Below are 18,507 nucleotides of genomic sequence, written 5' to 3' on the forward strand. Positions count from 1 at the left end.
ACAAAACCAAAAGTATACTGCAATTAAAAATGCCACAGTACAACACTAAGCTGGACAGCTGTGAAACACTGCTACCTTTAACACTACATGTGCACTGAAAGAAAAAAAATGGAAGTATGTAGTGTTGTAGTGTTCTACAGTGAGCCCAAATCACTTGGAACTGTTATCTCAATTAGCTTTTGAAACATCAAAGCACTGTGTTAGCAAACCAGTGTTCACAAATTTCTTGTTTACTGTATAGAATTCCACTTCCACACTGAATGCTTTACCCATTCTTATTGCAAAAGATATTTCACAAAAACAACCAGGCCTACTAAAATATCTTGCACATTAACCATAAACTGAGCAGTAACAAAAAATAGATTCATGACCTGAATTTTTTTTACTTCTGTATGTGTGTTTTTATGGTTTGTACCTTTTCCCTAATCTAGATGTGTGGACACACACACACACACACACACACACACACACACACACACACACACACACACAGCCCAAACTACGGTAAGGGAAAATGAGGGATCAGTTACATAAAAAATGCAACTTTAATACAAATTTTATTAGCTAAGCTATTGGTTACACAATACTATTCACAAACTAATTATTTACAATATGTATGCAGGCCCACAGAACAGGCAGACAATATAGCATTGTACTAAAACGTACAAAATACAGATTGGAAAATAATAATGTTTACAAATAAAAATTAAATCTTCAATTAAATTTATTACAAATATAGACAAGAACGAGATAGTGACACTGTCACCATTTTGTTATAATCAGTCAACATTGCCACATTCTCACATAACATTCTTGCAGCAATTTAAGGAAAATCTAGACACACACACTTGCACAGAAGAGCAGATTCACTCTCAGATCACACAGCATAAAAGGAACACACACTCTTTATAACAGTCTTTTCATGTAACTGCCAAACCAACAAAGAATGAAAAATAATAATCACATTCTACATGGAAAAGATGAATGAATCTGCATTGCAAGTAGGAGAACAGACATCACTTAAACAGCTTTAACCATAAAATACCCTCACATTAACATTCAATTTGGCAATGTATCATATAAAATGTCTCTGACACTTTGCGAGAGAACATCAGGGAATTTAATATCAAACGAAACCAACAAGTCCCCTTTCCTGCTTGGTTCCTTTGGGAATGGCAGACCATGACCCTGAATGCGCTTCACTGTAGTTGGTTTCACTATCTCATTTGTGAGATTTATAGGAATTTTTTCGCCTGTCAGCGTAGGAACCTGGACGACAGTTCCACATAATGCCTGAAAGAGGACAATTATCATTCAGATTGGGTTGTATTAAAATTGGAGTACATAGTATTTAACACCAGAGACCAAATGAACATAAATTCTAAATAAATAAAAAACTTACCTGTTTCAAAGTAATTTTTGAAGTGAAGCGGATGTCACTTCCTTCTCTCTTGAAAAGAGGATGTGGCTTGTCTCTTATTATGAAAACAATATCAGCTGGAATTTTGTTTCGGCCTTGGTCCCCTTCACGCTGGAAGGTAATTTTCGTGCCTGCCTTCCAACCAGGTTTCACACTTATTGTCAACACTTTATCCTCTTTACGTGTAGAACCATCAGGCTGCAAAACCTTCCTTGATATCTTCATTTTCTTGATGCAACCTCGCAGAATGTCCTCTAATGTTACATATAAATCATGTTCAATTGGAGCATCCTGTATTTTGTCCTTGCTACGAGTAGGAGATCCACCAGGATGGTAGTTGAAAGAATGAGATCTGAAAGCAGGACCACCTGATTTCATGCCCATTGAGGTAAATGGATCATCTAACTCCATGTCATCAAAGATCCTGTTGCCACCAGGCCCACTCATTTCAAAGAAAGCTTGGAATGGGCTTGAAGACCCAAAGAACTGTGCAAATGTTGCACGTGGATCGCCGTGGAATGTGTAAGTGAATCCAGGTCCACCACCTTCAGCCGCACCAGGTGCACCTCCCTTCAGCCCTTCCTCGCCATATTTGTCATACACATCTCTCTTCTTTTTATCACTTAAAACTTCATAGGCTTCAGCTACCTCCTTAAACCTTTCCTCTGCACCTGGGCTCTTATTTTTGTCAGGATGGTACTTCAGAGCCAATTTGCGGTAAGCTTTTTTAATTTCATCATCTGTGGCACTTTTGGGGACTCCCAGGATTTTGTAATAATCTTTCCCCATCTTCAACCTGCAACAAATGAATGACCCATGTCAAAATTATATTAATCAATACTTACAGTATCCTGAAGAACTAACTACAAGTTATCATGAACCAGTCGATAAGGTCCGGCCTATTTCTATCTACAAGGTCGAAGATATTTCCATTGCGTGTGGGCTGCTCAAGACAGTCTTCAGAAAACGTGTTCAAAAGTATTTCGCATCAGTTGATTTTTTTTTTATCAAGTCTGCATATTCTGGACATAGATCATTGCTAATGCATTCACATTCATTTGCTATGACTGGAAGTTGAAGTAGAATAAAACAAAGCCTAAACCACACCAGCTCCCACATGTCACAATTCAAAAGTGGGAATATTTGACACTGCTCTGATACTGTGAGCAACTGTGACAACAGTATACATGATCAATAAATATGAACACTATGGAGATCCCTGCATCTTCTGTATTATTGCTATTTACACTTTATATTTCTGACGTAGCTAAAGGAAATGCAATCACTTGAACCATTTCTTAATTACTGCTCTCATCAATTTTGCCTATCAAAGTATTTTGGTGAAAGAGGATACAAAGTTACCTCCATTTACGTAACAGTGACAGTAACGTTCTTTCCATTTTGACATGTTTGCAGCTAACTGCAGACAGAAGAAAATAGTAAATGATACCTACATATGCTTGAAACACAGGATTTACAAACCATTATTACTGCAGTTAATGATCTTCCTGTACAAGATAAATGTTATTTCAATAATGAAGTGTCATTTAGGCATGTCTGATATTTTTCGAGATTTCAAATTGTGCTTGAGAATGGCTATATAGTGGAAATCATGATTGTGCAAAATAAATTAATAAAATTCTGTAGCTAAGTAGCTGAAATTTTAAAAAAAAGAAAAAAAACTATCGTGGGATTTAATCGAACTGTTCAGGTCCATCACTGAAATCGAAAATTTTGTTGCAGGTGACAATTGTGATAAAAGAACTTTTTGTATCTAAATTTAATGTTCTCCTTAGGAGAGAGAGAGTACTAACAAGTATTTCCAACAATTTACAAATTAATGGCAAGTACTACAACAATTGATGGAGCTGGAGTATGTACCATGGACCAATGATTTTTAAGTGTACAGCCTAGTAATAACAACTCTTACTGTGTGCAGCTGGCAGGATAGTATTACAACTACACTATCATACCAATTCCTTCGTCATTTAGGTACAATACTTTCTTTATACTTAAGATCCCAAAATCAAACAGGAAATGACATAGTCAAAATGAATGTTAAATTGGAGTGTTTTCGTGGCCTAGCAAAAGAACTCAGACAATGAGAACAGTATGTATAAACATTTATTCACATGAAGAGCTTGACTTCCCATCCAGACTAACTCAGAAACTACTACAAACCTAATTTTTACTGCGCTCAACTGCTACCTCTACTAACCTACTACATTAGGGAGAAATGCCCATCAACATGAGTCATTCAAAACATTATGCCAGCTAAAGTGGGACTCAAAAATGAATAAGTTGAGGCAGTAAATTATAATGACTCTGTATGAAGTGATTCACAGGATGCATTTAGAACTCAACCCTAATCTGCCACTTCACTGGTGAAAATGCCTGCTTCAGGCAATATATTTCTATTACTGTGGCCAAGTTGGTAACATACAGATAGGTAACCAAAAAAGGTGCCTGACAACAGCCAATGTGCCTCAACATGCTTTGAGAACCAAAATTTTAAGATTTGAAAACTGTTGTCCTAAGCTTTTCTATTGCTCTCCACCACCTGTTGGAATATATTAAGTACTAGACAAACCGGCAATTGCAACAAATGTATTAGACTTAAGATTTACATCAAAATTTCCTTCTCCCTATTCTGTCCATCTCCTCCTTCCTCTGTTCTATGCCCCCCCCCCTCTCCCCCCCCCCCCACCTCTGACTTTTAGAGCCTTGTTTATTGTTATTACAAACAAAACCTCACTTAGAGTGGGTAAAATGGTTGGGATCATTGGTATACACAGTAAAAGACAGATCTCTACAGCTACTTGTCAGTTAACAGGAAGGCTGAACAATGCCACCTGGAGGTTTAGTATCATGAAGAATACTGAAGTAACTCTGAAGAACATTTCAAAATTTTTGATAATTTCACACATTGTCTTGTCTGTATATAGTTGCATAGATGAGACATCTGTGATTAATGTGAATTGTCATGACTAAAGTGTGTGTAATAGTTGTGCAGTAACTGCAGCATATTGCCGACTGCAATTTGTTCTGAAATTACCGCACATCCTGAGGTTGTGGTTAAATTGGGACAGAAGAGGAACTAACTTTGCCCAATACCCATGGATGACTAAAACCTACTGTCATGTTCCCATCACGACTCTACAGCTAAACTCCAAAAGCCATCCTGCAGTGTGTGGCAGAGGGTAATTTGTCTACCACCACCACTTCCTTTCTTTCTTGTTCCAGTCATGAATTGTTCACAGGAATAACAACTGCTCATAAGCCTCAATGTGGATCAAGTCAATATAATTTTATCTTCACTGTCGCAGATACACATAGCAGGAATCAATATACTTTTGCTGACTTCTACAAATGCACCCTGTCGGAACTTTAAACAGTAAACCACATTGTGACACAGAATGCGTTTCTTGCAGTGCCTGCCAGTGGAATCTGCTGAGCATCTCCATCATGCTTTAACACGTAATAAACAAAACACTAATGAAATGTGCAGCTTTTTTTTTTAATCTTCATTTTTCCCTGTTGGCCTTATCTGGAATAGATTACACAGACGAGCAATATTCAAATATTGGTCAAACGAGGGTTTTTGCGAGCTATCTACACTGTGAGTTGATTAAACTTCCTGAGGACTCTTCCAGTGAATCTGACTTGCATCTGTCTTAGCTGCAATCAATTTTAGGTGATTGTTCCACTTTAAATTGCCCGATACGCACACTCCTAGGTATTTTGTGACTGCTTCCACTGATTGTTTTGCAGTCATGTAGTCATACTGTAATTTGTCTTTCTGACTGTTTATCCACAATGTGGGGCATGGCCAAAGTTATTTTTATACCTGAAGATTTCTCTCCACAGAGTGACATGCTGTGATCTGTTTGCTAGAAACTCTCCAATCTGAACACAGTGTTGGTCTGATTTTCAGTATGCCCATATTTTGTTCACTACATGGCAGTGCAGAACTGTATCGAATGACTTACGGAAATCAGGGAACACGGCATCCACCTGGGTGCGAGTATTTACTGATGGCAATAATAATACGTAAATTGCAGCACCCTTACTTTTATCTCTGCTTACCTATGAATGGCAACTTCAAATCAAATACGAAGAGTGCTAATTGTAACTACTTGGTACATGTTAACAGCACAAACCTTGTCCAAGAACATTCCACACATTTGAAAAATTTAATAGTAAGTTAAGGGAGAAAATTATTGAAGGCGAGAATCTAAAAGTGCCACCATATCTGTATGTACACACAATGTTTACTATCCCCGCACCTTTAACACTTTAAACAAATCTGTTTGCAAGTGCTTCACACAATGCAAGTTTTTTTACATACATTCCTGAAGAATTAAATATGTTTAACTAAAGTACAACCACAAATGTTATCTTGCAAATTGCATAAGAAACATTATCACCTACAAAAATGTTAATACCTGAACAGTTGTGTCTTCCCCCCCCCCCCTCGTTATAGTTCATTGAGCACATTCCCACAAAATCTAAAATTTTTGTCACACCACATATAATATTACAGCAGTATTACCCATTTCTCTCTCATTTCCATAACAGAAATTAAAAACTTGACACTATGTTGCAAGAATTTATGATTAATGATAAATCGAGAAATAGTAGTACAGTGTATACTGCTCTTTTAAAATGTTGGTAAAGATACTATGAAAACCTACAGTTCCTAACTCTAAGCACCTCTTCAGGTTCAAACATATACAATCTTAAACCCATATACGTAAAATGCATTTCACATTTTCAACATTAAATCGCACAGATTTCACAATATTGACCTATGTCGTAACCTACTGTATTCGCTGTACATGCGAGTAGCAGACGAATCAGGATAAGAATATAGTATACCCATACTGAATAATCAATTTTCATAATTATAAAAAGATGGAATGATAGCAACCATATCCCGCATTTACTATTAGTGTGTAACAATGGAACTAACTCCTATTAATTAGCATGTAGCCAAGCACCTTTATAATTTAAATGTCACTGCACATTGAACACACTTATGTTGTCAATGCAGGTACGTTAGTCAAAGTATGTGATAACATCCTTAGCCGCCATTTACTAGCACACAATTATGCAAAATATGTTAATAACTTACAAAAGTTGTTGAGAATGTAATGAAGTTTTACTGTAAATTAGTGAACAAAATAAATATATCCATATGAAATCTCCCCCATAAATTACTTATCCCAATAACTGCCCCCCCTCCCCAAATCCCCACTGCTACAAACAAAATACAAACTGTCAACCTTACAACATCCCATTGCTCCAGTTTCCCCAACAGCCCTACAAGACAGCATTGTCAAGATCAATATGTGTCCTATTAGAAGTATCAGAACACCTAGTAACAGTTACATGCAAATAACAGTGACATGCAAATACTATTTCTACTTAACTTTGAATGTTTCAATTTGTCTGCTATGACAATTTCACAGCAAAACAACTAATATGCTGCTTAAAATACAGAAACACAAATTTACATGGATAAACCATGAATTGTCAATGTATACGCAATCACAATACCCAAGTTCCATGAAAGACTATTCTATTTCCATCACAAGCTAGACACACACATACACTTGCAGTTACCCATGCAGCACCAGTTTATAATTTAATCATCACACCTCATTAGCACATGCAGTTGGCAAAGCTAACAAATGTGAATGCCAAATACAAATTTTGCTAATATAATGGTCTGTGGTGACGCCTAACGTCACAAAAATAAATTGCATAGCATGTTCAAAGAACATATTTGGTAATGGAAAAATCAGTTATTTTGATATTATGTACACATACAATACACAAAACATGTAAATTGCAAGGGGTCGGGCCAAGGAGTATCTTTTACACACACTTAATTTCCGGAATCTTCCAAGATCCGTAACTATTATCATCTGAATTTTCAGATTTTAACATCTTCGATTCCATTGTCATGCTGTCGCAACCTCAGGTGCTAATATAAAAGCAGTACTATGAGCGTTGTTTTAATGTGGTTACTCTATTAACTTAAAGTCAAGATTTGGGAATACACATTGAGGGCAATACGGATACTATCATCAAAACATTGCATTTTTCGCGCAGATATCCATATATCACATTATAATGTGGTGTCAACTGCTTTATTGACGACGTCCTGAAGTGCAACACCGTACTGCACACAAATTCTACGAAAGACTAATCACTTCTGTTGGAGATACTGATTCTGCCATAAAAGCTTACCAACACTAAATGTAAACAAGATCAAAATCTGACGTAACCTAACTATTTAGAACTATAAATAACTTGTTGAAAGCTCTGCTACTGTAACTTCTGCCACAAACCATTCTCGGTTGGAATTTACAACGAGATATCTCCTATATTGGCTAATGTTTTCTTTAAAATGCCTATTGTGAGAGAATGAATACGACCTTAGAATAAATGTGACATTAGATGCAATTAGTTTGTTTAGCACGAGAGCAATTACATAATTTGATATGAGCGCCTATATAAACTAACTTGCCCTAAATTTGTACTGTTATATCCTGATACCTGCCACGTAATTTTTTTATGCGACACGTTACGTGGAATTATCTCCGTCAAAACTGCAACGTCAAAACTTTTCGAAGTGAATTACGCAGATAATACAAAGAGGAAAAAATGGCTAAGGACAGTGAATAATCCAATGCACTCTGAAGGTACGATAACATAAAATGGCTCTACAAAGGAAGCGAAACTTCGCACCCCACCAATACGATCAACCTTTCCCTCAAATATTAGAATATAATTCATTTTCACTCACATTTTCGACGAATAACTAAAATAGTTCGCTCTTGCTTCACTGCATCACACTGCGGATCATTGCTCAGCAGAGAACACAGTCGCATCCATTTGTAAAATATTAATAAAAGCTTCTGAAACATATGGGAGTACTTACGATTTACAACGATGTAGAAGATTCTGCAAATAATTTAAACAAACACACGACCGACAGCACAACTCACAGGACTTCGTCAAACTAAACCCTTACGCGCTTCTGCTCCGTGCATATATACCCACACTCTTCGAGAATATTCCGGAAGCGTCTGTACGCTGGCAGATTTCCAACACGGCAAAGATAACATTTGGAAAGATGTACTCAACGTTTCGATTATCGATATTTTACCTTCGAGCTGTCTGGTGTAACATCCTTGTTGCTGAAGTGCTTCTACCTGTCGGCAAAGAAACGATACTAAGTTTTGCCTTAGTCAGGTTTTATGCAAATATAATGCGGGAGGTACGGATAAACTGGTTAGAAGTTGAGCGTTGAGCGCCGTAGATTAAGCAGGATGAATGTAAGCTATGAAGTTAAATGTAGCGACAGATATGAAATGCAGTTTGTTAATATAATGTGGTTAATATTATTAAATGATGTTGATATGTTTTGTTTCTTTCAGATTGAAATTTTCGCTGCCCAAGATTCAAAACGTATCGGAACTCTCGATAATGTAAGTCACTGTAAAATTATTACGGAAAAAAACTTTATTACAGAAGTGGGGCCCATATTGCTGTATTTTGCTATTTCCTGTGGTTACTTAGTTAAGGAATTTATATTAAAATAATAAAATGCTAATACAGATTCTAAACAATGCATATGATTGACCATCTCTAAGAATCTGAGAAATTATGTTTAATGGGAATAATTATCATGCCCAAGAAAAAGGAAACAATGTTTTTTCTGGTAGCGCAGTTTGTTGCGTGGTCAAGAATATTTGATAGAATTCGTAATTGACAGCATGCTGATAGCTGCTGATTTCAAAGTAAGGTTTAGCGGCAAAAAAAATTAAGGAAAGGTTTCGGAATATGTCAAGTTATGTCATAAAAAAAAGCTCTAATGTGCGCTAGAATGTTGCACGAGATGGTGTTGGAACACTTAAGTTTCCCATTAGAGGAAAAAAAAAAAAAAAAAAACTAGATTTTCGGTGTTTATTAATCAACAGACGTGGAGTTATGAAGACCACCGTGTGCAAAATAAAATAACTTTCAAACTTATTATTTATTCAACAGAATATGGTGCAAAGTTGTTGATAATGATACCTCATGCAAAAGTCTTTTTGGAGACCTACACGTTCTTGCTCTTATGCTGATACATTTCCTGCCTAGTGGTATCTGTGGTTGATAAGGAGTGTACTGAAGATGAACTGTGCAGTTGACAGCCACAATATCGGAAGTAAAACCTAGTAACAAAATACATTTGCCCAGTGTACTTGTATTGAAAGTGTATGTAGTGTAAATATTACTGGTCACGCAGTCTGTGAATACTGCCAGACTGTGCCAAACGTTTACCAAAGGCCGTAAACACAATACACATTGACACAAATCCACATGATGGTGGATGTGCAACCTTCTAATACTTAATAAATGTAAAAGGTTACAGTGCTTAGAACTTTCAGCTGATACTCAGAGCTATCAAGTTCAAGCCTAACTTTAAATGTTCACATTTAAAGTCCATAAGGATCTAGTTGATCACTAGTCCTATTCAAACCCCAAATCAGGAATTTGATTAAATGGACAGGATCGTTCCTATCATTAGTGTTGATAGGAAGAAAAGTTTTGGAGAGTTGATCTCTCAGAAACACTTTAAAGTAGCAGATGAGAAAGCAGTAAAAATGTGGCACCTTGCAGGTTTACCTTATACTGCTGAATAATTGTTGCTTTATTATTAACTGAGTCACTAATTCCACTATAGAATGTTAAATACAAGCTGCTGTTAACTATGTGGGTTTCCAACATTATGAAACTAGGTATCTTTCAGTTTGAACGGGAAGTGACTGCATCTGTCCCAACATTAGAAGTGGGACATCATTGCTCAAATCAACCCCATCTTTCCTTTACATTTCCTAAAAATATAACTGCTTTATATGTATTTAGATGTGTTCTCAGTCAATTGTCGTGGGAATTTTGCTGTTTATTGTGGAAGATTAAAGCAGCAGCAACCTCTGTATTCAACAGGTTCGTCATCAAAAAGACAGGGATGAGTAATTCCATGCCAAATCAAACTAGCTGCCAACCTGACCCTTTCAGATTTTCATCAAATTTGGTGTGTTCATTGCCCATACAGAGAGTATGAAAAATGTCAAATTTCATCATTTTAGCACATCTACGACAAATGTAATGGCTGCCGGAAAAATCGAAAAATATGTGTACAATCACTGCTGATACTAACCGCTGTAACTTCTAGATCTGTGAAACAGGTAATTTTGGGAAGTGCTACGAAGATTTCAAATGATACCTCACATGGCCATATTCAAACCATATCCATAAAGGTCAGTGACATTGATCTTTAATCTTCTGAAACATGTTGCCTTCAAAATCTCTGTAAAAAAAAAAAAAAAAAAAAAAAAAAAAAAAAAAAAAAAAAAAAGAGAGAGAGAGAGAATCGGTTTTTTCATGTTACGCTACACAACATAAAAGAAACGTCTAGTTGGGACAACATTTGGAGATACAAATTAATATCTACAGCTATGTGATACAATAAAGCAATACTAATTGAATGCAAAGTGCAACAAAATGGCACAAACTACTGAGAAACATGTTAACAATTAAAACACTGTTGTGATAGCAACACACATTAAGATAGCAAGATGAACTGGACAATAACGAGCATTTGCAATATGCAAGGTAACAGGCTATGACCTCGGACTTCCAGGAGGCAAAATGTGATGATATCATCCCTACCAAATGTGTGGAATGTATGGCAAGTAGATTAAAATTTATACAAATGTATAAAGACCTACCATGCCTCAGTGCTGGGTAGCAAGAGATCACTGTGCATATTTTGGCAAGGGATCACCGTGGATCTTTTGGCGAATGGACAGACATGTCACAGGCAGTTCTCACATCGGCCTTCGTAAGAATGTCTGTCTTGCCCACAGTAAAGATGACAGGTTTCTTGGAGTATTCAGATGAAGTTGAACAGCCATTATGATGCAGAAAGTTTTCAGAATACACCCAAGGCAACAGTGACCTTCATGCGTGCATGCGGCAAACTCAGTAGTATCACTGAGGTATGACACTTGTTGTGGCCCACGTTAGATATTCTTTTTTGATATGTGGTTAATTGGAGAAAAACTTTGTTATGGTCTTTGGAAATAACACATTGTAGTTTATGGATACCTGCACTAGTGCAAACCTGTGCAAATTGCTCTTGAAGGAGAGCTGCTTCATCACATTATTAGTTCTTTAACGGAAGTCGCACGGTCATTTTCCTTGGGGTGTGACAAGGAAATGCCACACTGAACAATCATTGAAATCGCTGATCAAAAGATATGTTTGCAAAATTGTTGCGGGTTTTGTAAAGGGCCACAGCACCATCTGAAAAGTAGTAAATGTACCTGAGTGTTCTATGAAAATGAGATATCGTGAAGTTTACCAAATGATGTTGGATAGGCTGAACACCCGGAGGAAAAATCAATTGCATGATATTGTGGATGTCTATAATAAATAGTAAATGGATGAATGGTGGCCTGTGTGATGTTCCAGAGGTACCTCTCTCGTACTGCAGTGTAAATGCCAAATTCTCTGCAAAATCTTTCAACAACGTGTCCATTGTCACAAAGTGTCTTCCAGCTGATGAAGAAATTCAGACAATTGGGTGGTTACAAAGGAGTGCAGAGCAGCCCCCTCCACCTCTGGCCCAAGAATTCTTCCACAGAAGATAGAAGAGTGAAGGAAGTTGTTGTATATGTGCACAGTTTGTATGTTGTTTCATCAATTCCATTTTCATCAAACAGCTCTCCTGGGCATCTCATGAGACACTGTACCTGGGCAGTTCTCATATGTTGACATATTACTTCTGCTGTGCGAGATGGCAATTGATCTTGGCAATACTGTGTACTTGTTAAGTAGACAGTTGGCGTCACATGTCAACTCTTTCAATCTGTAACCTTCCAACACGAGCTTCACAATTTGGTGAATACTGCAAATACACACACGGTCAGTACCAGTTGCACCAGACAGAAAAAAATTCTTGGACCATAACTGGCAAATTTTGGATAATGCTTCTTTCAAGGCCTTGATGTTTATCGTAGTGCTAGATACAGCTCATTTGGGTTTCCTTACACCAGTAATCTCTATTTATGAACCCTGGAAACATTTTCCTTGAGAAAAACAAAATCTTTTTTCCCAGCAAACAGCAGCTGTTGTAGAATTTTGTCACAATATGTTCACTTAGATCACAGATTAGGAGTTACTAAGATACCACATCTTTGGCTAATTGTTTTGCCTTTCTCATGAAATAGTTTGAGGCTCCAAAACCATATTTAGTTCTTTGAATGCTCTAACCTTTTGGAAGAAGTGTCAACATTTGGATCTGCTCACTGATTATGGTACTAGTACTGAATTTCCCTTTCACTTGCATTATAATTTCAGATTCCACATTTGTTTCACCCTCTCCATTTTTTTTTCATATGTACTTTGCAGTAGCTCCCTCCCTCCCTCCCTCCCTCCCTCCCTCCCCTTCTTCACCAGTGATTTGCCAAGGGATAACACACAGTCATTTGATACAAGTAAAGCAATGTGTAGAACAACAGACATGTCTGACATGCCAGAGGAGTAATGAAGGTTTGGAATTCCTGTCTGTGTAGTTGGTTCAGTGACAGGCATTGATTGTGTGTCATATTTTTACTACATCTATCTCACATTTTGTGGTCTGTCATTCATCATATCGACAAAACACATTTTCCCTGTGAATAATAAAATAGCTTGCTACTGGCTTGTTCATATTGTTAACTACTGTGTGTTGCTATCACATCATCTTTTTAACTGTTAACATGTTTTCAATACTTTGTCATTTAGTTGCAGTTTGCATTCAATTTATACACTTTTATTCTATCATATTACTGTATGTGTTAATTTGTATCTCCTAATCCAGATGGCATCCCGAATTTATTTTTTTACTATGTTGTGCAGTGCAACATGAAGATGCAAATATTTTTCAAAAATTTTAAAGATGATATGTTTTGAGACATTCAGGATCAAAGTCACTGACCTTACTCGTGTATATTGTTTCAATGTTGCCATGTTGGATATTATTTGAAAGCTTGTTCCTAGCTCTTTCAAAAATTCAAACCAGTCTCAGGACTGAAGACCACAACAACAACAACAACAACAGTAGTTCTGTCTCTACTAGAACAGAAGTTACAGCCATTTGTGTTAACAATGTTAGTTGAATTTTCTGTGCATTTTTAGAAATCAGGACAGCCATTACTTTTGTTGTACATGTTAGTTCTAAAATTTTGCAATTTTCATTCCTGCAATGTGTGCAATGAACACACCAAAGTTGACAAAAATTGGACATGGTTGGGTTGAAAATTGTACTTTCCTGTGTTGATTTGGCATGTAATGACCCCGATTTCACATGTACTGGTAAGACTTTTGAGGAATCAATTTTCAACAATTACTGTGATTTACATGCATCAGAAAAACTTGAATGAAATGATAACGGTTTGTTAACTGTCTATGTCAATTAAATTCACCAACAGCCCTGTATCTTAAGATGTTATTTTATTTTGAAGGCTATCAGTTTCATGACTTCACTACACCATCTTCAGGCCCCATAAGCATCTCTCCAAATAAACAAGAATGTCATATATAGCCATAAATCTCTGGAGGTCATTAACTCAATTGTTACACTAGTGTTTCATTCAGACTTGATAGCAACTCACTGAAACACTAGTGTAACGATTGAATTCATGACATCCAGAGATTATGGCTCTATATGACATTTTTGTTTGTTTGGAGAGATACATATGGGACCTGAAGATGGCACAATGAAATGCTGAAACTGGTGGCCTTTAAAATAAAATAAAATAAAATCATAAGATAAACGGCTGTTGGTGAATTTCATTGATATTGACAGTTACTTAACTAGCCGATGTCTCCTGTCCATGATGAACCAACAGAGGCAGTCTATTAACTGTTCAATAAGCAAAGTTATTCATATTTTATTGATATATTGCTGTCATTATAATGCAAAGAATATTTTTGATAGTTTATTGTTTATCAGCATGTAAATTTTTTATAAACAAATTAATGTAAATTTCAGGTGAGTCCATCAAGCAACATAAGAAACATCAAGAAACTGATTGAGGAGTTGAGGCCAAAGTTATACCCTGATAGGCAGTCAGTCAGACTTGAACCAAAGGGAAAGACATTGAAGGATGAAGAGACTGTGAGCTCATTGGGATTAGGAAATGGATCTAAACTGTACGTAAAAGATCTTGGGCCTCAAATAGGGTGGAAAACCGTTTTCTTAGCAGAGTATGCTGGTCCACTTGCAGTTTACTTGTGGATTTATCAGAGACCATGGCTGTTCTATGGTTCAGATGCTGCAGCACTACAACCACATCCTGTAGTTCAGTATGTATTTTATTCCAATATAAATTTTCATTTTATTTCGGTCTTTATTGGTTTGAGAGTAATTTATGTGGTCTTAACACTTACCAGGCAGAAAGGGACTTACAAAATTATTACTATATCACCAAGTTTGAGTGGGGGAAAAAAAAAAAACTTTCATTTCTGATACCATCTTACTGCAGCTTGTGATCAACATTTTTCTAAACTTGTGTTCACACAGTGTTTTTGTGTGCAAATTTTAATAACCTTCACAGTAATGTCCCCGAAGATAAAGCCGCAAGGTGACGACCTTAAGAGAAAGAAAAGACCTTAGAAATGAAGTGTAAAATCATTGGAAAAATATGAACAGGGTGTGAACGTTGCTGATTCAGCACGCACATACAGTTGGTCTACATAAACTATTTGCACTGTCCTCAAGAATGAGGACAATATTAAGCAGATAGATGCTTCAAAAGGGAGTGACAATAATATCTTAACAGCAGTTTCATATTCTGGACGATGTTGAAAGGTTGCTCCTCACGTGGATAAATGAAAAGCAATTGCAAGGTGACACTATTAACAAGATCATCATTCGTGAGAAGGCGAGAATGATTTTCGCCAACTTCGTTAAGAAGATACAAATAAGGCTGCTTCGTATGCTGAAAATCATCACCCCAATAAAGCAGTGGCTACATACACTACAAATTTATTTGATGATAATGCTGTGTTGCATTTTTGCCAAAAGTTGGTGTCGGCTGAAAAAATGTTTACAGATACCTTCCTAGAAAAAAGAACTAGTTATGTATAGTGAATAATAAGGTGCATAATAATGTAAGAGGGTTGTACCAAAAGTAAGGTTTCCATATTTTTTACAAATAGCAAACATTGTTTATCATTATTAATTTATACATCGTTCAAAAGCTTACACTTTTGTCTATTTTTCAACATGGTCTCCTGGTTTGACACGCTTTTGAAGATGGTGCTCCAGCTTTTGTATTACGAAGTCGAAGAAGTCTCCCGCCAACTCGTTGAGGAAGTGTGTGACCTCTGCTCGGACTTCGTCACTCTTGAAGCGTTTGCCACCAAAGTGTTCCTTTAGCTTGGGGAAGAGGTGATAATCACTGGGGCTAAATCCGGGTTTATGGGGGATGGTGCATAAGTCCACCCAAATTTCTTCAAAAGCTCCTGTGTTTGATGTATGACGTGGAGTCTAGTGTTGACGTGAAGAAGCACTACTCCCTCCATCAGTTGTCCTCTCCAGTGATTCTGGATTTCTTGCTGAATTTTGGTTAATGTTTCACAATATATGTCTGAGTTTGTCTCCCCAGGTTGCATGAAATCGATGAGGAGTACCCCCTTTTGATCCCAAATCACAGTCGCCATAACCTTTCCTGCCGACTGCGTTTGTTTCAGTTTCTTTGGTGACGGTGAACTGGAGTGACGCCACTAATAAGATTTTGTGTTGTTTCGGGGGTGTGACGGTAGTCCAACAACGTTCTGCTTGTTGCCTCTCCCTTTACATTGTTGAAGAAACTTGCAAGCAGTCAAGTTGTTGCTCCTTGTGTCCGTCAGTCAGCATCCATGGGACCCAGCGAGCACACACTTTTCGATAACCCAACGTTTCTGTTAAAGGTCTTTCAGTAGTGCTGTGGGAAGCTTAGGAATGCCTTAAACAAGTTCATGGATAGTGACCTTCCGATCTTTGAGCAGCTTACTGTATCTTCTGGACAATCGCATCCAAAACTGGCAGTCTTCCACTCCATTCATCATCATGAACTTCTGTGCAATCCTCAGAAAAAGCCCAGCACTCTTCACAATAAACCTCAGTCAGTTGCCAATGAATCTCCATGGGCAGTAACTTCTTTGGGTGGAGGAACCGGATTGCTGCTCGAACCTCGCACTTGGTGGGAGCGGCGATCAACACTTCATTCTCTGATGGCTGCTAAGACAACACTGAGCGACGCTTCAAATTGCGGACATGCGGGCTCGAGACAGGGGGAACCTCTGTGCACGGCACTGTTGCTGGATTTAACCTAGCATCTTCCCTCAAGGCTGTAGCTCATTGGGAACCTTACTTTTGGTACAACCCTCGTATGTATAATTTTCTTTGAATAAATGTCATGAATAAGATAAAACTTTTCACACTCTTTCTAAAATCGTATTGGCAAAGCAAAATAATTTGTGGGCAGACCAACTAAAAGTATTTGTTTACTTTGTACTGCACTTGTGTGTTTTGATGGTTTAAACTCGAACAGGGTTGGAAGATCAGTAAAGAGAAAATTCTTGATCCGTTACTGGTTTTGTATGCTTCACCATTCACTCGGAAATATAAAAAAAAAAGAGCTTTCACCTTGTATTTCTTAAAACTGTAGAACCCAAATTATGCCATCAGTGTAAGATTTAGTTGGTTCTGCTTCCCTCCACATGTCTTATTTCCTCGCAGTAGTCTCTGTGCAGTGTGATCCACACTTAAACTTTTTACTGGGCCTGTTACACGTGTAGTAGGGAGCAACCTATTAAATCTATAGACATACTCGGCAAACTGTTGTGAAGTGCATGGTAGAGGGTACTTCCCATTGAATCAGTTATTAGGGCTTCCTCCCATTCCATTCACATATGGAGTGCAGGAAGAGAACATTAGTTTAATCTTGTCTTTGCTCGTTGTAGAGGAGCCACACAAAAATGGTTGTAGTGTCTTCAGAGATTCATCAGTTAAAGCTGGTTCTTGAAATTTGCAAGTGGGCTTTCTGAGGATAGTTTGTGTCTATCTTGAAGTGTCTGCCATTTCACTTTGTTCAGCGTATCTGTGACCTTCCTCGAGGTGTGGTAAACCTGTGACCATTCATGCTATCCTTCAATATGTACATTTCATATCCCCTGTTAGTCCTATTTTGTGCAGGTCCCACACACTTGAGCAATGTTGTAGAATGGATGGCATGAGTGATTTGTAAGCAATCTCATTGGTAGACTGATGTTATTTCCCTGGTATTCTACCATTGGACCAAAGTTTGTCACCTGCATGTGCATTTGTTGCATTTTATATCCCTAGAGTGTGTTACACGCAGGTATTTGTATTTCCAATTGGGACTCATTAATACTTTAATCATAGGATACTGCACAGTTGTACATTTTTGCCACTATTTGTACCACTGTGGAAGGTTATCAAGATCTGATTGAATGTGTGTGCAGGTTTTTTTTTTCTTCAGATAGTAGATTATAGAAAAATGCAATGCATCATTAATGAAGAGTCTGAGGTTCAGTGCAGGATCATTACTATACAACAGAAACAGCAAGGGTCCCAAACAGTTCCATGGGTAGCAGTTCCAGAAGTTACACCTACATCTGTCAATGACACTCTATCAGAGATAACATGCTCTGTCCTTCCTACCAAAAAATCAGTTCAGTCACAAATTTCGCTTTATGCACCACACAATTGTACTTCCAGTTCAGTAATAAGCTTAGCTATGGTACTGCTTCAAATACGTCCCGTTAGTCGAGGAATACTATATGTACCAGACTGGCTTGATCTGTGTATCAGGATGTCATATGAGAAAAGTGAGTTTGGCTTTATGAGCAATGTTTTTGGAATATGTGGTGGTTGTCTTAGAGGTGGTCATTCTGTTTGAGAAACCTATTACTGAACCTGCTTCTGTAGCCAATGTCACCAATGCATGTTCCTCCCCCCCCCCCCCCCCCCCCAA

The 18,507-nt window shown here is 37.5% G+C and overlaps 2 protein-coding genes across 2 annotated transcripts in view; one reads left to right on the forward strand and one right to left on the reverse strand.

The window, feature by feature from the left end:
* Positions 1-538: 538 nt before the first annotated feature.
* LOC126259906 (dnaJ protein homolog 1) lies at positions 539-8,521 on the reverse strand. The gene is made up of 3 exons (XM_049956995.1): positions 8,370-8,521; positions 1,403-2,216; positions 539-1,293 (listed from the first exon to the last, which is right to left on the reverse strand). Exons 2-3 carry the CDS (start codon positions 2,207-2,209, stop codon positions 1,060-1,062), a joined length of 1,041 nt encoding a protein of 346 aa, XP_049812952.1. The 5' UTR covers positions 2,210-2,216; positions 8,370-8,521; the 3' UTR covers positions 539-1,059.
* A 98-nt stretch (positions 8,522-8,619) lies between these two features.
* The window catches only part of LOC126259340 (very-long-chain enoyl-CoA reductase), a 66,583-nt gene continuing 56,695 nt past the window's right edge, over positions 8,620-18,507 (forward strand). Inside the window, exons 1-3 of the mRNA XM_049956049.1 lie at positions 8,620-8,766; positions 8,869-8,919; positions 14,517-14,830. Coding sequence (XP_049812006.1) covers positions 8,761-8,766; positions 8,869-8,919; positions 14,517-14,830 — 371 coding nt within the window. The 5' untranslated portion in view covers positions 8,620-8,760. The remainder of the gene's footprint in view (positions 8,767-8,868; positions 8,920-14,516; positions 14,831-18,507) is intronic.

Source organism: Schistocerca nitens, chromosome 5, assembly GCF_023898315.1.
Source record: "Schistocerca nitens isolate TAMUIC-IGC-003100 chromosome 5, iqSchNite1.1, whole genome shotgun sequence".
Classification (NCBI taxonomy): Eukaryota; Metazoa; Arthropoda; class Insecta; order Orthoptera; family Acrididae; genus Schistocerca; species Schistocerca nitens.

Excerpts from the sequence above, each read along its gene's own strand:
- LOC126259906 (XM_049956995.1), bottom strand. The coding sequence starts at position 2,209 with ATGGGGAAAGATTATTACAAAATCCTGGGAGTCCCCAAAAGTGCCACA. Across the intron at positions 1,294-1,402 it reads CAAAAATTACTTTGAAACAG|GCATTATGTGGAACTGTCGT; the intron begins GTAAGTTTTTTA and ends GTCCTCTTTCAG.